This window comes from Pempheris klunzingeri, chromosome 7 (assembly GCF_042242105.1).
Source record: "Pempheris klunzingeri isolate RE-2024b chromosome 7, fPemKlu1.hap1, whole genome shotgun sequence".
NCBI lineage: Eukaryota > Metazoa > Chordata > Actinopteri > Acropomatiformes > Pempheridae > Pempheris > Pempheris klunzingeri.
In genome coordinates, this window is record NC_092018.1 from 15,635,294 (window position 1) to 15,657,900 (window position 22,607).

General features: G+C 43.5%; 2 protein-coding genes across 3 annotated transcripts; both read left to right on the top strand.

Annotated features, from left to right (window-relative positions):
- The first annotated feature begins 899 nt into the window (after window positions 1–899).
- Window positions 900–8,994, top strand: prkg1l (protein kinase cGMP-dependent 1, like). Of its 2 annotated transcripts, XM_070833774.1 has the most exons (20): window positions 900–1,005; window positions 1,680–1,872; window positions 1,953–2,076; window positions 2,283–2,449; window positions 3,058–3,171; window positions 4,690–4,795; window positions 5,046–5,109; window positions 5,443–5,520; window positions 5,716–5,810; window positions 5,920–5,985; window positions 6,584–6,661; window positions 6,762–6,858; window positions 6,972–7,111; window positions 7,207–7,296; window positions 7,447–7,588; window positions 7,686–7,849; window positions 7,948–8,070; window positions 8,371–8,433; window positions 8,517–8,583; window positions 8,685–8,994. In XM_070833774.1, the coding sequence occupies exons 2-20, from the start codon at window positions 1,683–1,685 to the stop codon at window positions 8,766–8,768; spliced, it is 2,052 nt and encodes a 683-aa protein (XP_070689875.1). In that variant the 5' UTR covers window positions 900–1,005; window positions 1,680–1,682; the 3' UTR covers window positions 8,769–8,994. The 2 variants fall into 2 exon arrangements, 1 of the variants encoding a protein (XP_070689875.1); XR_011584412.1 differs by lacking the exons at window positions 8,517–8,583; window positions 8,685–8,994 and having other exon boundaries at window positions 7,928–8,070.
- A 639-nt stretch (window positions 8,995–9,633) lies between these two features.
- acsl2 (acyl-CoA synthetase long chain family member 2) lies at window positions 9,634–22,568 on the top strand. Its single transcript, XM_070834560.1, has 20 exons — window positions 9,634–9,699; window positions 15,342–15,592; window positions 15,697–15,811; window positions 16,547–16,611; window positions 16,686–16,787; window positions 17,392–17,491; window positions 18,275–18,453; window positions 18,589–18,621; window positions 18,821–18,872; window positions 19,021–19,094; window positions 19,416–19,493; window positions 19,571–19,705; window positions 19,828–19,962; window positions 20,449–20,617; window positions 20,702–20,790; window positions 20,875–20,991; window positions 21,089–21,232; window positions 21,316–21,417; window positions 21,506–21,577; window positions 21,669–22,568. Exons 2-20 carry the CDS (start codon window positions 15,344–15,346, stop codon window positions 21,807–21,809), a joined length of 2,151 nt encoding a protein of 716 aa, XP_070690661.1. The 5' UTR covers window positions 9,634–9,699; window positions 15,342–15,343; the 3' UTR covers window positions 21,810–22,568.
- Window positions 22,569–22,607: the final 39 nt, after the last annotated feature.

A 22,607-nucleotide genomic window follows, 5' to 3' on the forward strand; every position in this document is an offset into this window, starting at 1 on the left:
GCAGTCAAACAAATGATGCCATCAGTCATCTCATCCACATTGGCCTGGCCCACTTTCGACATCAGGAGGTTGAATTATGTTAAAATGCTATTTGTGGACTACAGCTCAGTGTCCACAATCAGCATTTGAACTTTATTCCAGGGGGGTCAGGGTGGCGTGGAGGAGATGGTTTGTGGTGTCATGTGTGGATCTGTTGGCTAACTGCAATCTGAGTCAAACTGTGTGGCAAGGAGGTGATAAAGTTTTCGATGGGCCTCTAGAATTAGCAATTATTGATTTTACTTTATGGTACATTGTAATCTGTTTTTCTTTCTGAAGCTCGCAGTGACTCAGCACAAAGACTTGAATTGATGTCTTTTTTTTTTTTGTCCTGTTGAACAAAGCCATGTCTTAATTTTCCTCCATTGCGCCATTGTAACTATTGCTAATCATCATGACTGTTTCAACATGCTTTGATGTGAAATTCCAACAATCCAGCACCAGTTGCACCATTTAAGCGTTATTGTTCAGTTAAACAAATGAAACATTTCTGTTAAAAATGTTAAGTATAATATGTGTCTGAAAACTCAGCATTCCTGGTGTCAGGATGTGGGCCACTTTGCAGTGAGCAGCAGGAGTAAAGCCTCTGATCAGTGCTCACAGGCAGCCCTTTATGTCTCTTTCACATGTGCCAAATATCTGGGGAGTGAAATGACTGAAGTTCACCGCTCAGTATGCCGTAGACCCACCTATCCCCAGGGCTAGCAAATACCCCAAAGACCCTCTGACCCAATTGGGCTCCAGTCCATGCATTTCTCATTACAGCCTCCCGGATGGTCTCCACCGCCTCGATCACGTGATTGGCTGCTGTCTGTGCACAGCCCCGAGCTGCACAGGAGCAGCTCTCACTTGGGCGGGTACAGAGGAGGTCTGCACCTGTCGGATGGACCGTCTGCTGTCTAACAGGGACAAACCTATTCAGGACAAGTGAGGAAGACCTCCACAACGCCAGACAGGCTGCGTGTGGTAGGTGAATCTGTGTGTGTGTGTGTGTGTGGAATAAAGCACGGCGGTTATATTCTGCAGGACAGACCATGTATCTGTGTTTACAGTCTTTTAGAAACATATAACGCTGTTGCCGGATTTTACCAACACATTTATGTATCACAAAGGCTGTTATCAACATTATGCATCTGGCTCGGGGCGCTTGCGACCTAAAATGAAAACACCCATATTTTATTCCTGTGTTGACATAAAGTGTGTGTGACTTAATAAAGAGTCCATAATGACCTTATCTTAATCTGAGGTGTTTTATGTCTTTGGTGTTGCCATTGCACGATTTTCTTGTCATTTTATTTTATGTTTTTATGTGACAAATGTTTTTAGATAATTTTTTTTCCATTTGAGATCTATCTATCTATCTATCTATCTATCTATTTTGATATTGACTGTATCTGTCTGTCTATATCATTAATTATGCATAACATGCATAATTGCTCGATAAAAAGTTTCCTGTTTATCCAAGTCCAAGTAGAAGCCATTATTGATTCCCTGTTTATTTTTATGAATATGAATGATATGAATATAAATAACCACAGAAAGAGTGCAGCTGAATTAGAGAAGGGCTGTATTTCACTATGTGCATGTTTGTGTGTAGAAGGAGATATATAACACTGTGTTTTTATACCTAATGTTTGCAGGTAATGGGTACACTGCGGGACCTCCAATATGCCCTGCAGCTTAAAATTGAGGAGCTCCGCCAGAGGGACACACTAATAGACGAGTTAGAGCTGGAGTTGGATACGAAGGATGAACTCATACGGAGACTGCAGGAAGAACTGGATCGCCACAGAGCCACCGTGTCCCTCCCAGGACCGTCTGCGTCCGGTGCAGGTACAGAACATGTAGCTTTTATGTGGCACGTCAACAGGTAAGGAGGAGCCCTAAACCTGACTCGTTGTGTTTTTCTGTAGCTTGCTCGGCTCACGTTGAGGACACGCAGAGAGCCAAAAGGAAAACAATCATTTCTGAGCACTTCACTCTGGACCCGGTGACTCTGGCCATGGTTTCACAAAGAAGCTGTGACAAAAGCCAAGAGTAAGAGCACACAGTGTTCCCTCAGCTCCCACCTGACCGACTATAAAATCTGTCTCTCAAATGTGCAAGGTTCACAGAGAGCTATCTGCGTGACTCTGTATCAATAAATATTTCTGAACATTTTCATGTAGCTTCTGACGCTGCATTCACAGCATTTAATAAGCTGCCCTTAATATTACATCAGCGTCCTGCCTCCATGTCCTCAGGTCTCAGAGGCTGATTCAGGCGGCGTTTTTGAAGAATGACTTGTTGAGGAACCTTGACGAAGGAGAAATCAGAGCCATCATGGCCTGTATGTATTCCACCAACGTCAATCAAGGCTGCTATGTCATTCAGGAGGGGACCAACGGGGCGCAGGCTTATGTTTTAGAAGGTAAATCATTTTCTTCTCACAACTGCTATCATCAATCATGCTTGAGGATCCTCATTAACATTTCCTCGAGATGACAGGTGCTGAAGAACAGTCCGATGAAATGATTATTCTTGTCATATCGTTGTACATCAATTGTGTTACAGCTGGTGCACAATTGGATCAGATAGTAATGTGACACTGCTATCAAACACAGTGATGTGAGACTTGCGTGCTTGAACGAGAACAGAGGAGGCACCTTGGGGAATGACAAGTGACCCACATTGATGTTTTGTGTTGAAATGTCAACTTGACATGAACGCCAGGCGAAAAAAGATTCTGCTTTGCCCCGGTTGCAGAGTTCATCAGTGCTTGATTGTCCTCAGGAATCTTGGCTGCATTTGTAATGTGACAGCTAATGGAGAGTGGCCGCTCCCCGTTTTTCACTTGTCATCCTAACCAGTGAGAGGTGGTGGCTTTGGATGATTGCCTATCTGTTGTTTGTACAATATGTGTTGGATAGCTGAAGGTTCTTGACTTCCTCCCTACATTTCTTGACATAAAAACACCTGCACATAACAGCTCTATGTGTTATGCACGTGCTATGTCACTGACGGTGTGTTTATTAACAGAAGGGAGGCTGGATGTGACGAAAGATGGGCTGAAGTGTCTCACAATTGAGCCAGAAGAGATGTTTGGAGAGCTGGGCCTCCTCTACAGCTGCACCCACACACACTCTGTCTCAGGTATCAAAGCATCGTGTTGCCCTCTTGGTTTTTATATCTGCATGCAGATATCACCGGAGATCTGTAACAACGAAACACCGCCAGAGTCTCACTGTAATTCATTTTGATTTGGTGGGGACATAAATAATTCTTGTTTGAGAGAATATCACAAGCAGGCGGATTTCTGGCAGTGGTCTTAGACAGAAGACGTCTGGTGAATTTAAAATCAAAGACCCTTTGAGATCTTAGACAACACCACAGCTTCAAACGCTTTTCTCAGAGATGTGGGGAATTTAAAACATTTTCTGCTTTACTGCATAACCCGGCAGTCTGACTGCCACATCTCCTCCCTGCAGTCCAACATGCATAAAGTGGATTTTTACAAATAACATTGTCGGACACAGTTTCTGTTCGATTAATTCTTTCCACGGTTAGACTGTAATCTATCATATATGCATTTCTGGTGTCAAAATGTGTGATATTCTTTAAGGTGTGCTGTTATTTCCTTTTCGGATTCTGAACACAAACTCCTGTGGGAAAACTTTCTCAGCCATTGCCGCGTGCATCTGACCCGGTTTCACAAATAAATAGGTTGCGGAAACGGCCAAGATTACTTTAAATTGAAAAACTCTGTGTATTTGCCTTGTTTGCCCCTAAGCATCTCATTCCTTTTTCTCACTGCTTTCTTTATCTTGCGACCAGTCAGCCTCTCCAATTTACTGTTCTTTACTTTGCTCAGCTCATGTCAGCAGTCTGTTGTCCTTTGTTCCACGTCTATTTCTGTCAGACTGTGCTTGATCTGCTCAGGGCCCACTGTGTTTATCTCCTTCCTGACCTGAAATTACTTTTTTTTTTTGTTTTCATTGTTGCCATCTGAGACCATCCGTAAGGGATGTGCTCATGAGGTCTCTTCCATTGTGACAGTGATAAAGGTGCAGGTGAAAATGGGGCTTCATCCTCAGGCCGCAATGATTTACTTCATTTTAAGTAGTAAAAATATCCTGCACAGCATAATCTGAATGAAGCCCAGACCTGCACATAATAAAGTGAAAATTCACAGGGTAATATCCAAATGGATGAACTGAGATATCAGGGCTGCACCACATGATTAGATGGCAGATCTAATTGGACTGTCTAGAGGATATCTGCTTCCGTTTGCAGGAAGCTTCAGTGGACCAATCAATATGGGTCATTATTAATTTACAACACTCTCTTTCAAGCTCTATTAAAAAGAAAGAGGTTAATAATAGTTAAGAAAATCAGATTAGATCTATATTAAAAGTCCTTCTCTGCAACACCGCACTTATGTTTCTCTCTATACTACATGATGAGCATTTCTGATGGAATCCTTGCCTGCTTACTGTCACTGCCTCTTTAGGCTGTAGGTGACCCTGCATCACACATCCACCCTCCCTCTCAGACTATGTGTTTCTTTGAGAGCTGATTCAATACATGCTTCTTGATTGCCTGTCCACCTGAGCTCCGGTGTCACTGACACAATCTTCACCTCTTCCTTCGCCGCTGTCTTTTCATCTGCAGCACAAACGGACAGCAAGCTGTGGGTTATTGACCGCAAGAGCTACCAGACCGTACTTATGCAGAGTGGTCTCAACAGCCTATCTCATTCAATGGAGCTGCTTAGCAGGTGAACGTCAGGCCGATACACTTGATTTGACACGGAGCAGCTGCTACAAAGCTGCTTTACATTCTAGTAGCCTCTACACAATATCACCAGGGTTGTGTTGTTTGTCAGTCACCACAATGCTGGATTTAGGCCCTTAATGGTGTCCAAACTATTAACATTCCTACGATATGTTTCTGAAAAATTAAGTCAAATCCTTTTTAAACCCGTCTTTGTGGATGATATCTTCTTCTTTTTATCTGTGTGTCTGCAGCGTTCCCTTCCTGCAGTCGTTGCCAGAGGATGTCATCGTGAAAATGTCTGATCTCATGGAGGAGGTACAGATTAAGTTCATAAAATCTCAAGCACAGCATTGTGCAACCATCACTTGTTCTTCAAACAGAACTCAGCCAATAGATTATGTGTGCACACAGACGGCACGCCGGTAAACATGATTGTTTACCGGCTCAGTATTTTCTATTTTCAGCTTTCTTTGTTTTGCATCAGCTAACAAGCAGGTGCTGGGAGAGGTTCAAAATTAATCCTTCCTTGTTACCATCCTTCATCTTTCTATCTGTGAGAGAACTGCTTCTTTTTCTTGCTCTCTTTTCATCCTCTTTTTAAATAATTTTCCACTGTTTGCTCCTCTATCTGTCATTTACGTTCCGTAGACACACTACGCTGAAGGTGACTACATCATTCGACAAGGGGCCACAGGAGACACCTTTTATATCATTAGCAAAGGCCAGGTAAAGGTTTATGCTCTCTGCCTGCTGCACAGATGAAACGAAGCTTTCAGAGAAAAAGATTTAGATTGTGGAGGACAAAATGTCAGCGCAGCTTTAGAAATTGCAACGTCGTGGTGATAATTGACTTTGGTGCTTTTCTGCACTGCTCTCCACCATTATTTCTTTTTCATTCCCACTCCCTGTTGGACTTGCCAGGTGAGAGTGACCGAAAAGAAGTCGGGCCATGAAGAGCAGACAGTCCTTTCTAGACTCTCTGAGAGACAGTGGTTTGGAGAAAAAGCTCTTTGGGGGTAAGGAGGAAGTAATGGAAACAGCTGGTAGTGATGGTAAAAACGTATAATCTTAGCGAAAATGATATCAGTGATTTTCCTGTGATACTTTTCCTCTCTCTGTCTTTAGAGAGGATGTTCGAACCATGAATGTGATTGCTGCTGGTGAAGTGAAATGCTTGGTCATAGGCAGAGAGTAAGTGGAGGGTATTTTGTTTTAATAGAAGTGACTACATGGAAAATGTACCTCATACTGTCAGTTGGTCATAAATTGATATGCTTATCCAGCCTGACATCGCTAGACTCATTGCAAATGAGAATTAGTGTGGAACCTCTCAGTTCATTTTTGATTTCCAAGAGCAGTTATCAACCGGTGCTGACCAAAATGCATGTGACGTAAAATTAAACTTTTACCAAATCCTGCGGGAGGTACGACAGACACATCCATCTTATCAACAAAAGCTTTAAGTGCAGTTGTTTGTTCTTCTTCTAGGGAAAATAGGTCTTTTAATACTGATGTGATAGTGAACTCACATCAGCGGCAGCCATCTTGGTCTTTTATGAAAATTCCTCAACTACTCTCCTCTGTCAGTCATCATATTAAACCCGGCCCATATTAGATAAATGTCTGTGATTGGCCCAGGACAGGTGGGCTAGAAATCTGTCAGAATGGGAGGGGGACCAGATGATTTTACCAGAGCAAATAAAACAAGAGCTGGCAGATTCATCTGGTTCCCTGGCTATTGTGCTTTTCCCGAGATTTGGAGAATTTTTCATATGCTTCTGTGTTTCAGGACCTTTAAAGACATCATCGGAGGCTTGGTATTTGACTGCAGTCAGAGGGTGCAGCAAAGCCATGAATTCAAAACCGAGTGAGGAGCATTATGACGCTATTTCCTACAACAATTGCACGTTAGTTAAACCAGTAGAAAACACAAGGCATAAGCTCACCTCTGTTTTCCATGTGAGCAGGTCAGACAAGGATACAGACCTCCTCTCATCCTCCACCTTAAGCGATTTCCAGATTATTTGCACTCTAGCAGTTGGGGAGTTTGGTCACGTAGACCTGGTAAGAGTTGATCCTAGAGGAGCTCACACACAATGACACAGAGCCCCCGTACCCCTGCCTCCTCGAGATCCCATGTTTCTATAATGCAATCCATCGATTTCCACCTCTGTCAGGTGCAGTTAAAGAGCAACACCAGCCGTTTTTTTGCCATGAGGGTCCTTAAGAAGAAGCTGATCCTCAGCAACAGCCAACGAGAGCACATCCTGAGAGAAGGGCGCATACTGATGGAGGCTCATTGTCCATTCATAGTCAGGTGTCTGTCCTACAGTCATATAATTAGGATTGTTTTCATTATTAATATGTTAAAGATTAAAAAGCATGTTAAACATTTTTTTTTATGGCTCACAGGCTACATAAAACCTTCCGAGATTCTGAGTGCCTGTACAGTTTGACCGAAGCTTGTCTTGGCGGAGATTTCTGTTGTCAACTCAAGGATAAGTGAGTGTTTTCAAGATGCAAAGCACAGTTTTGTCATCACACTGATGTAATATTTATAGCCAAGCTCTCATCACAATGCAATTTTAAAGCTGCATACATTTGTTTTGCTCGCTGTGATGTTTAAGTCAATACCTCTCCTCACTGTTTCAGGGGATATTTGGACGAATGCAGCGCCAGGTTCTACACAGCTTGTGTTGTCGAGGCCTTGACCTTTCTTCACTGTCGAGGTGTCGTCTATAGAGACGTCAAGCCTGAAAATGTTGTTCTGGATGAGCGCGGTTATGCTAAACTGGTACTGCAGTTGGTCCCATTCTTGAGTCAACACTTTGTAGCATCTATTGAATTGTACTTAAGGTAAGTGCAAATGTTCTGACATCTACCTTTTGTAGACGAGCTCCAGATGTCTAAAGAAGGTTGAGGTGGGTAAGAAGACCTGGACGTTCTGCGGTACGCCAGGATACATGGCGCCTGAAATCATCTTAAACAAAGGCCACAGTATAAGCGCAGACTTCTGGTCTCTGGGCGTTTTTGTGTTTGAACTTCTGAGCGGTGGGTAGGTTTCACAGTTTTGCGCAGCCCTACTTTTTAAGCTCATTTCTATATGAGTTATAGATGAAAGTGATGTTGACAGACTCATGTTTTCCTCACCAGGCTCCCGTTCGGCGGCTCTGATCCGATGAAGATTCTTACAGCGACCATTCGCGGCATTGATCAGATCGACTTCCCAAAGGCCATCAGCAAAAGTGCCTCCAGTCTCATAAAGAAGCTGTGCAGGTGTTGTAAATACGACTCTCAAGACACCACAAATGATAATGTGGAAGCTAATGATGGTTTTCTAGTTATTTTATGGTGCTTTTTCAGACACGTAAACCATCCGCCCACCATTATGTATGATATTATATTTCCAGTCTGCCATCCCCAACACACATGAGCAAATAGGAGCTAATGAGGAAATGGTGCAGGTGTATTGGACACGGCCTGCACAGTAACATCACCTCTTGAATTACAGAATGCGATTATTAATTCATAGTTTGTTTATTTGTGTCTTCTTGTCGGCTTTCCACCACCACCAAGGAGCAATCCCTCGGAGAGACTGGGCAGTCAGAGAAATGGGGCCAAGGACATTCAGAGGCACAAGTAAGATGACAGATTTATTATGCTGGAGACCTGTGCTTGGAGACATGGTTTCATGGGTTGCAATGCTCTGTTTTTTTATTCAGATGGTTTGAAGGATTTAACTGGGACGGACTTCGTAAAGGCACATTGAACCCTCCAGTTATTCCCAGAGTAAGACACCTTCAGTTTGGCTCATTATTTTTTATTTTGTGGTAGCTCTTGTCACAATAAGTAGAACTAATTTACATGCCAGAGTGTTTTTCCTCTTTCAGGTTAAGCATCCACTGGACAGCAGTGCATGTGGTCATTACACTGAGGGTTCAGGAGAGTTGTGCACCGACTGGGATGATTTCTGACAGATGTGAACTGGGAAAAAAAAGCTGTCAGACAACTCAACTCTTCATCTCTTTCAGGAATAGTCCTCATAAATATTTCACTGCCTTCAGTCTTTCTGCCATCAAGAATTAATTATATTTTCAGACAGATAATATTTTCCACAGTTTCAGCAACTGCAGATATAGTTTGATAAATGAACCATGCTGCCTATCATGTTGAGCTCAGACTGTTTCTGATGTAAAACCTCTTTAGATTTATAGACATCAGTGATGTTTCTGCTGTTGAATGTAACTCAATAAACACGTAATAGGCTGCACCTCACTGTCTTCTCTTTCCTCTTAAACGTGCAAGTTCACCCTGAGTCGGTCATTATTTGACCCCCCCCCCCAAAAAAAACACATGAATATAATTAATAAGTGACGTCATCGTCGGCCCAGTCTTGCAGAAAGGCGTCAAGTCACAGAAAAGTAGACAGAGAAATACAGGAAGTGAGGCGGTCTTAACTTCAAATTAAAGTAAGTAAAATGTAAAATATTATAGTAACACAGACGATGGAAAAGAGGAAATGCCAGAATTATTGCATCTAATTCAGTACGTAAAAGCATTCACATTTCCAGCCTGTTAAATTGTGTTATTTTTTTAAATCATATTTCCTTCTCAGATTTTGTTTTGTGCCGTGATGTTGACATATGACATGTCAAGTAGTTATGGAATCAAAATGCAGGAATCATTCTCTTCATTACTTCTGGTCTGGGCGAACTGCTGCACTTTATATACTAATCTAAACCATGATGGGCACAGCCCTCTGAGGTTTTATTTTGAAGGTCTTGACCGGAAACAAAGCTATATTATCTCTAACCTGGCGCGAGGACACTTCGATGAGTCTGCAGCTGAAGGAGTAACTTTGGAGCTCAAAGTGAGGAGACTTTGGAGGCCCGTGTTTTCACCCAAGTAAGTCCTGTTTGGTCTTTGTTTGTTTGCCTGTTTATTGTTTGTCTCGTTCGCTTTTTCAGCTCCACACACAAACATTCCAACATTCTCCAACATTCCTGAGGTGCTGACATTTCGATCATGCAGTAGGAGAAGTTTTTGCTGCAGCCCGCTGAGAGTCCAGGCTACCGAGCAGTGAGTGTGTGGAGCTCTGTGGGGATGGATCAACCTGTTGCATCACGTTTTAAACAATTCAGTTTTGCCTGTTAAATGATCCAGTGGTGACACACAGGCTTCAGTTCTACATAATCCCGGAGAGATTCTTAACAACAAAGCCTGCTCTGTATGACATTTGTTGTGCATTGTGCCTTTGCCCTGCTGAAGTTTTAACTTTTACATGGTGCTTTCCCTCTACGTTTAGTCTTAGTTTTTCAATCTTAACTGGATATTTTTGCAGTGTGATTCCAAAGTCCTTAAAGGAACTGGGGTGTGTGCATGTATGTGTGGCTAAAGCACAGTGCTGTGGTGTTTTGTCCCTGATCCTGGCTGGGAATAATTATGGTTGGGGAGAGTTTCAGCCCTGAGCTGCAGGTTTTCAGACATTCTTTTGTCTCCACGTCCACGTCCTCCTCTGGTCTCTGCTTTGGTTCTGTGTGTGTGTGTGTGTGTGTGTGTGTGTGTGTTGTAACTTTATTCACCTGCATGTCTAGATATTCAGGGTCCTGCAACATGTTTGCAGTTGCCCAGGAGCCATCTCTGTGGCATCCCCTGGAGTGTGTGACAGTCACAGTGTACAGTGCATGGCAGCTGAGATTTGTGTGGCAGGTCATGCAGGGCTGGATGATCACAGATTTCACAAGTGACCTTTGAGGTGTGGAAGATTACCAGTGATGCTTGAACCTGCTGCTTAGTTACGTGAAACTGAAAACTTAAGGCTGGAGTAGGGAAAAAAAAAAAATACACAAGTGCTGCATTGTCTGAGAGAATCTTGATCGGCCTGAAGTGAATGTGAGGCCACAGGAGACTCGTGGCCGTCCTGAGGAGAGTCAAGGTGTTTTGTCCGCGCAGCATGAGGTCGCTTTCACATTTCTTCTTCAACCTTTTTCCCTTCAACTAGAAAAACTTCATTGTGACCAAGTGTGTGTCCGTGTTCTTCATGCTTCATTTGGGAATCACAGCCGGAAAACACCCCAGCGTTTCTCTCTTGCTCGTTTCTCCCCAGTGCCCGGCCGGCCTCACGTGTCCTCCCCCCAACACCCCCCTCATCTCCCCCCACCAGACCATTCACTTCTCTGGGCACATGGAAAGTGTGCAGAGTTCATTGCTGTGGCCGCTGCTGCTTCTGTCGCCTCTCTCCCCCATTAAAAACCTCCCCCCTCCTAGTGTCACCCCCTGTAGTTTTCTGGGTCAGGGGGAAGCATTCCCCAGCTTTGCTCTCATGGCCACAGAAGCTCTGTGGGCCACTGTACAGAGCCTCCTCTCTCCCTACATGGAATTCAGGAGCTTGCTCTATGTAGGAAATTGGCTTTGAGGTAAGAATGTCACTTAATTCTGTCTGTACAAGCTGACCAAATCAAATTAGTTGAATTTAACAAGAAAATGACTCAAAACAAATTCAAGGTCAGCCCATTTCTGTGTGCTTGTGATAAAAAAAAAAGACATTTTCTGCATATATTTGTTTAAAAAAGCCTTGATTGCTTTTTGACGCTCTCAGGCTCGTCCTAAAATCTGCAAAATGTTCAACTTGAGCAGAGTCTGACAGGCAGAGTTTTAAGTGGAACAACCGTTTGCATTTATTAAGCGTATTAGCCTACAGCTGCAGCTCTCCAATTCTACACTCAAGCCCTGATTTTACTGGAGACGAGGCAGCCTAGTTCTTTTACTATTAATACTTTGAACACTTCAATAATTCCTCCCATTTTTAATGTTTTCAGCGCACCCAGAAAACGTGGCATGCGAATTTCACACAAAAAATGGTCAGTTTTATTCATTAAAGTTGTCGTTATCGTTGATCACACGCCAGATTTTTTCTCCAAACCAGTTTTTGGTTTCTGTTTTTGCACATTCCACAAACTCTGTTGCTCTTGTGATGTGTGTGTGTTTTTCACACAGTATACTGCGGCTCTGAATATCTTGTGTGTGCTCTCTCAGCTCTGTCTTTGCTTGTCAGCTGGAGTAAATGCGCACAGACATGCAGACTGCCTCAGGCTATCTGTTACACGCCTGCTGTCTCCCTGTGAACCTGCACTCTGCTGGTTTTATGGCATTTGGTATGCACCCCGTAGCAGAATGTCAGGTTATTTTCTTTTTTACATAAGTTTGTTTGTTGGCTCAAACATCATTTGCCCCAAACATACTTTTAATCCACTGTTGATGTTCAGACGTCACTCTGCATGATGTCGTCACGCAGGCCCTGCTATGCAATCACCCTTCTGAATGAATGCAGGACTTCAGGTGTGAAACGCCAAAACACGAAGGTTTCTCTCTCCCAGGAGAGCCTGGCACATGCTGTGAAGTTGCATTTGTTTCCCCTCAGTATATCTTCACGTGTGTGCCACTGCTTTTGTCTCATGTCTTCCAGGGAGTAAAAGCCGGCAGCACAATGGTCCCTGTCTGGGCCTTGACAATAGCCATTATGAATGGGAGGGAGAGAGGGGAGAGTGGTGGGGTGAGACAGAAAGGGGCTACAGGAAGCTCTCTTAGCAGCAATTTTTTTGATGTGTCACATTTCATAAAGTCTGTTGTTTCCCGTTTCTTTACCTATTGAAATGACTCCGGGGGAGGCTCTGTTGCTCCAGCAGGTGTAAAGAGATAAATTGATGCTTAAAGTAAAATCTAAGTGTTGCATCACTTTGCCCGTGCAGGGAAGGAAAGCGGACACAGGAGCAGCCTGCTTAAAGCGGAGGGAGGGGTATGATATCACTCTGTATCCCCTCTCCTATTGGGCACTGGGGGAGAAAGTGGGTGAGAGGTTGAGGGGTGATCGAGGCGGGTGGGGGCAATGTGGGAAAGCAGAGATTTATTCAGTGAGGTGAATTCCTTGCTTGGTGGCAGATGAAGTGGTTTGTGAGAGGAGGGGGCGAAATGAGCAGTCGGAGGTAGACTTCAGTTTCTCACTTTGTGTGCGGGTGGAGGGAGCGAGGCCACAGATTGTTCTCAAGTTGCTTTTCCCCTCCCTGTTTCTCCCTCTGTCATTCAGTTTTGATATGAACACTGAAATCTCTGGCAGGCAATCATGGGGGTGGACTTAACCGGTCCTCCCCCTCACCCTATTTCACCACCAGCCCCTCGCTACTGTACACACCCCGAGTCTCTCTCTCTCTCTCTCTCTCTCTCTCTCTCTCTCTCTCTCTCTCTCTCTCTTCTCTGTTGAATGAAAGAGTGGCACAACATGACTGAGAGTAACCTCGGTGCCTGTTTCTGCTAAGCCAATGGTTATTACTTCCTGGTGTCTCTCCACATCCCCACCCCCCCGCCCTCCCCTGTGTGCAGCTCAGGCCTTTTCTTCTCTTCTTCTCTCTCTGAGCGGTGCCACCAAGCATGTGGCCCAGTGTGCTTCAGCCTTTTAACCAGACTCTTGGAGACGCCCATCACTGCTGTGTGTGTGTGTGTGATCTGGGGCGGTGCTCAATTTAGGGTGTTTGACACCACCCATACAGAGCCGCTGCTCAGCCCGTCATTCCCATCCTCCTCCTTTTGTGAGAGGGGTCTGGTCCACCTGAGGTTAACACTGAACATGACAAATGTAAATAGATGAAACATGATGAATGCAGAAGAAGTTAAATCTTACAGATTCCTACTTGGACAGAAATGTGACATAAAGTGAAACCATGTGAGAGTTTCATTATGCAAAATCTATTTTGTAATATTTATCTAATTTGCCCACCTGAGCAGTAAGCTGTGGTCTAGATGTCCAGTTATTGATTAGTGATGAATTAATTGAGTAGCTTGTATCAAAGTTTGAGATGTAAAGAACAGACAGTCACTGATGATGGTATTTTATATAATATTTCTTTTGATTTCCTAAAATGTATCTATGTTGTTATGGGCGGTGCTCAATGTGGTCACAGTCAGATGTTTGACTCACCGCCAAAAATCAGAAATGAAACAAAAGGGAATTGCACACTGCAGTGAGGGATGTTGGACTTTTCCAACTGGTGCTAAACAGTTTCAGAAGTGGAATGATGCTTCTAACAACATTTGTTTTAGGTTTTTGAACAGAGTTTACTCTGGTGGATAGTAGGGGAGGTGTTTAGAGGTAAAGGCATCATCAGAGTCTGTTTACAGGTGTTGGGGAGCGACATCACTACTGCACATAAGAAAAATGACATAGAGCCACACAAAAGACTTTATGTCATTTTTCTCATACTTATAGGTCTTATATTCAAGTGACGACCTAAAGACTATGGGCTTGAAGACAGGAAAAAAAAACAACTCTAATCCGTTATCCATCTCTGGTTGAAGCTGGTGGCTCAGGGCTACAGTAGCTGCAACTGCTGCGACGGAGTTGCCTTGTGAAAAATGCGAAAAAATGAAATATGTGTGGAATAAGAAAAAAATGATGTCTCTGGTTCTGTCCGACTGTTACAGGAGCGCTAAATCATCTTGTTTATTTTCCAGGACTGCTCCAGGGGGAATATGAAATGATGCATTTACAACTGAGTCACTTATAGTGAAATGAAATCTCTCTCATATTCCTTTCATTGCATCTCTCCAATTTGAAATGCATTGAACTGCACCTTCTTGGTAGTAGAGAAATTTACTGGCAGATATGTTTTCCTTTTTTTTTTTTGACAGTTAAAAGTAGCGAGTTTATTCACAGAAATCACTGGTTTCAGCTTGTCAAATGTGAGGATTATCTTCTCTCTTTTTGAACATAGAAAACAATTGCAATTTGGAACATTGGCTGCAGAAAACAACCAATTTAGAAATGTAAACTTGGGCTCAAGGAAAGTGAAATGTGCATTATCGTATTACCTTTGGACATTTTACAGACTCTGTCAATTAATAGCAAAAATAATTAGTTATAATTTTTAGCTGATACCTGAGTGAAAATCTGAGAACAATATATGGGCTGAATTTAAACACATGACCTAAACAAACTATATTGACATTAATCCTGTAGATTTGTTTTTTAGTACATAATGACCAAACTTAGTTACCATTCTTTACTGTGGTTTCTTTTCTTTACTGGTCGACGCATAAACAGATGATATTATATCTGCAGGAAGTTATTATCAGCCCGGCCGAGTTATTGGTCTCACTCTAATCAGTAGATGAATTATTAATAAATATCATCATTAGCCGCAGTTCTACATATAATTACCTTTATACTTTTATTTACTCTACCTTTATTTATTACTGTATTTTACAGTGCATCACACCAAAAGAGAAAAAAGATGAAAGCCAACAATGAAAGTTAAACCAAATTTTGCAGATAAACGTCAGCAAGTTAATAAAAATGCAGTAGAAGTAATAAAACATGCTGACAGGCTGAATCTGTTGGCCTGACAGTGAACACACTGTGTGCTGCCCTCTGCAGGAGACGCTGCGTTTGTTAAAATCACAGCACAATGAAGCTTTTGTGATGCAAGTGTACCATACACCTTCCTTCTGTTTCACTGGCTATTATTTCTGTCTTCTTTTCTGTCCTCTCTGCTCAGCTATGCATTTCCAGGAGTGGTTACGGTCACTTCGCTCCAGCGCCGGACTCAAAGGGTCTGAATCAGAGGACTTCTGGAGTCTCCTGCCGTCTCTGCCTCTGTCCTCCTTCTCCCTGTCCTCCCTGTCCCTGTCTCCCTCCTCTCTGCTGGGTTTAGGAGCCCTGGCCTCTCTCACCGCGTACTGGCTGGTCACCCGTCCTCGACCCATGCGTCCTCCCTGCGACCTGCAGGCCCAGTCTGTGGCCGTGAATGTGAGTTACTCGTGTGTGCCGGCGGCTTCGTTACAATGCAAACTGTGTAAATGCCGTGTGTCATTACCGCGTTGAGGGGTTTTTGATGGGGGCGTTTGTTGTAGGGAGATGCCAGCTGCAGACGATCAGCTCTTCTTAAAGACGACTCGCTGCTGGAGTTTTACTACGATGACACCAAGACGGCCTATGACATGTTCCAGAGGGGCCTCAGGATCGCAGGTGGTGAACTTAACTTTATCCTTTAAGTTTTACTGTGTGGTCATATCAAAGAAAAGGATAAAAAAAAAAAAAGACTTAAGTCCACTTACAGTGGCTGTCATGCTTTCACTTTAGTTCACCTTTAACCTTTCAGCGTAAGGATTTCTTGGTTTTCTAGAGACAAATATGAATGCCCTCTGAAAGGCTACCACATAAAACTCACAACAGTCACGTTACTAAAGGAAAAGCAGTTTTTTTTAAAAGCTGACATTTTGCAGGCTTTCAGGTAACGGCACTAATTTATACTAAGTGCTGGAGAAAATAAACAAAATAAATGTTTCAGAAACCAAAATCAATTTATTGATAAATCATCAAATTAAAACTCACTCGGTTCACAGTCACATTTATGTTAATGACTCTGAAGTGCACATAGAGTCCGTTTTATAATTAGAACTAGTTACCGTGATCAATTAACATGAGCTTTTCATCATTCATTCAGTCAGCTGTGGTGTAATGGCTGCAATTATTCATCACAGGACAACTCCACTGAATGAATGTATGACCGAGTAATTTATTTGCCCGTGCCCGTTTCAAACAGACAGACAGCAAGTCCTTTCAAATCCCGAGAGATTAATGAAAACTTGGATCATAAGCAGATCTTTAATATACAAGATACTGGGAGCAAAAAACAGGCGCCGGGCTGTAAAGGCTGCACATGTTTGACCAGATGTGACGCAACTGTCTGGTGTCCTCCAGGAAATGGCCCCTGTCTTGGCTTCAGGAAGCCGGGGCAGCCCTACCAGTGGATCTCCTACTCTGAGGTCTGAGATTTATTTTACAGGATTTGATCTGGTACGCTTTGCTGTTTGCTGACGGAGCGTCTCCGACTCTTCAGGTGGCGGAGCGGGCGCAGGTGCTGGGCTCCGGGCTGCTGGCCAAAGGCTGCCAGCCGAACCCGCAGCAGTTCGTTGGGATATTTGCACAAAACAGACCAGAGGTATGAATCGCTCATTCCCGCGAGCTTTTTAAGATTAATGTTAAGACGTGGATGGTTCTCGCCTCTAAAAACAGCCCTATAGTAGAAGGGTAGAACACACACACACACACACACACACACACACACACACACACACACACCTCCACAGAGGTTCTCCTCTACTCTTGGATCCCAGGACACTTTTTTTTTTTTTTTAATTCTGATCCATTACAGTCCCTGATCACTCATCCCTTAAGTTTTGTGCCTTGAAACTTGAGGCATGACTTGTTTTTGTCTGCGTCTGTCCTGGTGGTGCGTTTTCCTTCATTCATATTGTGAGCAGATTGTTGGTGGTGAATGTGGGTCTCCAGGGCAGCTAATATTGGAGCACGTCCTCTCCCAAACCCAATTTTTTATTTATCCATCAGGCAAAGCCATTTTGAGTGTTTTTTTTTTTTTTTAATTTTGAATATGGTTTTGTTTGCTTCGTCAATATGAAATGTACGGTAATACATATGCATACCTCTCTAATGTTCACCCATCTACCTAAACATGAGCTCAGTAGTGGGTAAAGACTGGAAATGAGTATGAATGGTGGTGCTTTGTCTCCCTCTGCTGGTGGCAGTGGATAATCTCGGAGCTGGCCTGCTACACTTACTCCATGGCGGTGGTGCCTCTGTATGACACACTGGGCCTGGAGGCCATGGTCCACATACTCAACCTGGGTGAGACAACCTGCATGTACAGATCACAAACTCACCGCCAGTGAGATTTTAATTATCATTTAAAGGAATAGTTCACCATAAGAGGTGTGCATATGTGCAGCTCCAGTACGGAAAATCTAAGACACTACAGGCATACATGATGTTGGAGTAACAGTAGAAGTCTAAAAGTCTCTATAAAATGCTTCATTATACCTAAATGTCCTGCTTTCAAACTTCTACCTAAATAAAAGTAGAAAAGTATTATCAGCTAAATGTATTTTAAGTATAAAAAGTAAAAGTACTGGTTGTGCAGATGATGAATGCGGTGGAGAAGTAAAAAAAAGTTCTGCTTTTTTTTTTGTCAAAAAGGTTGTGAACTACTGGTTTAATGAACTTATTATGCTTATAATGCTTATGCTAACTTATTCTATACCCGAGAAATATTTGATTTAGATTTTTGTTTTTTTTTATTGTGAAAATGAGTTGAGTTTATCAGGCTTCAGTGGAGTTACAAGCTGAACAGAGAACTACTTATTTGTCACTCTGGGTTGGGTGAACTATTCCTTCACAGTGCCTGTAGTTAACACACTGTACTATTTATTTAGCTTGTGATTTACATTGGTGCATGAAGTGTTTAGTCTATTTTAGTTTTTCATGCTGTATTCGTGTATAGGAGTCATTTATAATGTGTATATAATATCTTTTTTTTTTTTTTAAAGTTTAAATCTGTGAATGAGTTTTCCAGCATGAGTTCGTTGATGTCGATGGCGTTGATGTCGTCTGTGTGTCGTGGTCTGTTCCCAGCGGAGATCTCTCTGGTGATCTGTGACCGGGAGGAGAAGGCAGCGTCTTTGTTAGAGAACAAGGAGAGAGGCGTGACTCCGAGGCTCTCCTGCCTGGTGCTCTTCAACGATTTCAGCGACGCCTTTGTGGAGAGGGCGAAGAACTGCGAGGTGGAGGTTTTGAAACTGGAGCAGCTCATGGTGAGCCGGGTGGAAGCAGCAGCAGCAGCACTGAATCCCTAAAATGCAGGCTCATTTAAATGTATCCCCTTTAATTTAGTCATCCATGGCGATCTGGAAATTGATACGAATAACTCCTCTTTGTCCACATTTTAGGAACTGGGAAGGCAGAACCTCAAAGATCCCGTGGTGAGTCTCTCAGCTGCTACATTACCGCATCAAACTGGTTCCAGTAAATAGCCAATCCCCCTCTAAATGCTAGGCTGACAGTTTTATCGTTGCCCCTGTCCCATAAGATATCATTAACACTCACTTGTAAACATGGCTTAGATTAAGAGTGGAGGAAGCCTGTTGTCATATTCTCATGTTTCATTGCTGCCTGCTGTAGCCGCCCCAGCCTCAGGATCTGGCCGTGGTCTGCTTCACCAGTGGAACCACAGGTACCGTCTGATTCCATTCGCAATTATCCTTCACTCACATCATTGGGGAAGCGTCCTTCAGTGCCCACTAACAACCTCTCTTTATGGCACCGCTGTAGTTTCATTTGCTGCGCAGGGCACTGCAATAATGTCTTGTTTATTTATCCAGGGAAGCCCAAGGGAGCCATGATCACCCACGGCAACATCGCCTCCAACACTTCCTCTGTCATTAAGATCCTGGAGGTCTGTCTACACTTCCACCTCCTTGTCTAATTGAGAACAGCCTCACAGCTCGCATCACTTCACATCTACTTGTGTCTCTGTATCTCAAAACCGTCCCTCTCCCCGCTGTGTCTAATGGTATGATTAATTGGCTGTTTGATTGCCCCTGTCGCTGCAAGGTACTTTAACTAATTGCCCCTGTATAAAGATTGTGCTATCTAACTGCTGCTGAAAAACCCATACGGCACGTTTGATTGCCTGCGAGGCTTCGCCGTATGCTGCCGCCTGAACTTTATCTGTCCCTTGTGCTTTGCTCATTTTATTCCTCGTTTTCTCTCTCAGGGTTCGTTTGTGATCCAGCAGGAGGATGTGTCGATCTCTTACCTGCCGCTTGCCCACATGTTTGAGAGGATGATTCAGGTAGTTCTTAGACTTTTTTTCACTCTTTGTGTGTGTGTGTGTGTTTAAACTCTAAATTAAGTCTTATTCTGTCGCAGGTCTCGATGTTCTGCCACGGGGCCAGAGTAGGCTTCTACCAAGGCGACATTTCTCTTCTTATGGACGACATTAAAACTCTCAAACCCACGTTCTTTCCTGTTGTGCCTCGTTTACTCAATCGCATCTACGACAAGGTCAGTGCATAGATCCACGCTGTTGTACTTAGCACCCAGAGGGCTGCCACAGCTCCTGGTCGGTCTTGTTTTAAACCTTGTTTTCCCCCGTTTTTTGTGCATTTTCGCTAATTTCTTTAAAGATCCTGGGTTCTGTGACCTCTCCGTTGCGCCGGGCTTTGCTCCACTACGCTGTGAGGAGAAAGCAGGCGGAGCTCAGCAGTGGGGTTGTACGTAACAACAGTCTGTGGGACAAACTGGTTTTCAACAGGATCCAGGTCAGTTCCATTTTATCCATATGTTGTTGTTTTTTTTAGTCTTTCCTGTAGGTCTCCAGTAAAGAACTACAACCTCAGAGGCCTCTTCAGAAATCAAGCCCACAAACAAAAAAATCTTGTTTTTTAGTCTTTTGTGACACATTTTCTATTAATCCAGGACTCTACAGTTGTCACTATTTATATTTTTGCACTGCTTAACACAGTGGTACAAGTAGACCAGCAGCACTGCAAATAGTCAATAAATTTGTATCCAAACTTTACAAGAGAAGCACTATTCCAGCAATCAATGCCAAACTCACCCAGAGCATATTGGTCCTGTGGGAGTCTATTGGAGAAGCAGGCAAGCAAAAACTGAGAGATTTTGGCTCGGTATCATTAATGCAGATGGGAGAATATGGTCTAGTGGTTGAAAATGCTGTTAAAATGGATTTTCGCTTGTACTTGAAGTGTTTCACATTAATACTGAATCCATTACTTGTGTTTCAGGCCAGTTTAGGAGGTAACCTGAGGTTCGCCTTGACTGCTTCAGCACCCATCTCCCCCACCGTGCTGTCCTTCCTCAGAGCCACTCTGGGCTGTCTGATCTTTGAGGGCTACGGCCAGACAGAGTGCACCGCAGGCTGCACCTTCTCTATGCCGGGGGACTGGAGCGCAGGTTAGACACGATCCGATTCCCCGCTCTTTCTTCTACAGTGGCTGTGCTGGTTCCTCAGCAGGTATGTGATTGTGTCTTTGTCAGGTCATGTTGGTGCTCCCTTGCCCTGTGCCATGGTGAAGCTGGTGGACATCCCTGACATGAACTACTATGCTAAGAACGGAGATGGAGAGGTGAGATAGTCTTAAGGTGCAATCAAACCGTATTACCAAACAGTCTGGTGCCTGCTGAGGTTTCTCACAGCTCTGTTCTGTCAGATCTGTATTCGCGGCCCCAGTGTGTTCAGAGGCTACCTGAAGGACCCAGAAAGGACGGCTGAAGCCTTGGACAGCGACGGCTGGCTGCACAGTGGGGACGTGGGCCAGTGGCTCCCAGTAAGATTAGACACAGCACTGAGCCTGTAGGTGACATATGTCGTCTTGTAGTCGCCTTTAAGTGAGCAAATGTGTGTTTCCCCCTTTCCTCTGCCAGAATGGGACACTACGCATCATTGACAGGAAGAAGCACATCTTCAAGTTGTCCCAGGGAGAGTACATCGCTCCAGAGAAGATAGAAAATGTCTACATGCGCTGCGTTCCTGTGCTACAGGTGTTCGTGCACGGAGATAGTTTACAGGTACGATGCATGATCCGGATTCAAAGCTCCTTCCCGTGGTATGAGTGTGGTTTTTCATTTTCTCTTGTGTTTCATGTTGCCAGTCTTATCTCATAGGCATAGTTGTGCCTGACCCTGAGGTGTTTGTTGACTGGGCTAAAGAGCGAGGATTTGTGGGATCCCATGAAGAGCTGTGTCAGAATCCTGTAAGTAAACCCCAGTTTCACAATTGGTCTGCTGCACATTGCTGTTTGCATCCTAAAACAAGTGACTGAGCCATTGGTTTGACAACAGGACGTAAAGAAGGCAGTATTAGAAGACATGAAAGCCGAGGGGAAGACAGCAGGGCTCAAGTCCTTCGAACAGGTGAGTCGTTGCTGCTGCTGACGTTGGCAATTTACGAGCTGCAAACCTCCTGATAGTGAGTGAAGTTGTGATTTTGCGTCTCGCCTCTCAGGTGAAGGACCTTTACTTGCATCCAGAGACGTTCAGCATCGCCAACGGCCTTCTCACCCCAACACTGAAAAGTAGACGTGCTGACATCCGCAGAGTCTTCCAGGAACAAATATCAATCATGTACAGCAAGACGGCCATTTAAAGGACTCCACTCAGTAATTCACGTCCAACACCCGTGGGTTACTGGTGTCCAATAAGGGAAAAATGTAACAGGGACCCGGGAGAAGGAAATTACAAACGTCCAGCAGTGCCTTATTTAAAATATACAATTGGATATATTTTTGAATAGCGGTATTTTGCTTCAAAGAAGTTTTAATACGTCCACCTGTGTCGTCCTCATGCACATGTATGTAAAGTATTAACTCTTCACATGAAAAATAAGACAGAATGGGACCAAACCAATCTCTCTATTCACTTTTTCATTAAATCAGAGCTGTGATTCAGTGGGAGATTTTACTGATAAATAAATTATTGTCTAGTTGTAGAGATAAGAATCACAGAGATGTGAAGTTAGACATGTAATTTACGCCACACTGCTCTTTACCCATGTAAGGATTTTTTTTTTTCAAAGGGACACTAATGTGTACTTGGGGCGTTTTTCGCTCGTAGAACTTGCATTAACTGTAGGTTTGTATTTTTTCTCATCGCCACGACATAAGCTTTTCATGAACATCCGTCATCTTAGCTCGATGCTCATGTGCTTGTTTAATTGGTTGGGACAGATTTCATAAACCAGTGTGACATGTAATCCTACTCCTAACACGAATGAGGGTTTCAACCAGCAATGACTTGTAAAAAAAAACAAAAAAAAATGGCTGAAGTGTAAATACTGCTCAGAGGGAATTGTTGACAGGACACTACTGACTAATTCCAGTAAAGTAAAACACAGAGAATAAAGATAAGTAACTGATAACTCTTAATTGTACATGTTTTTTTGTGC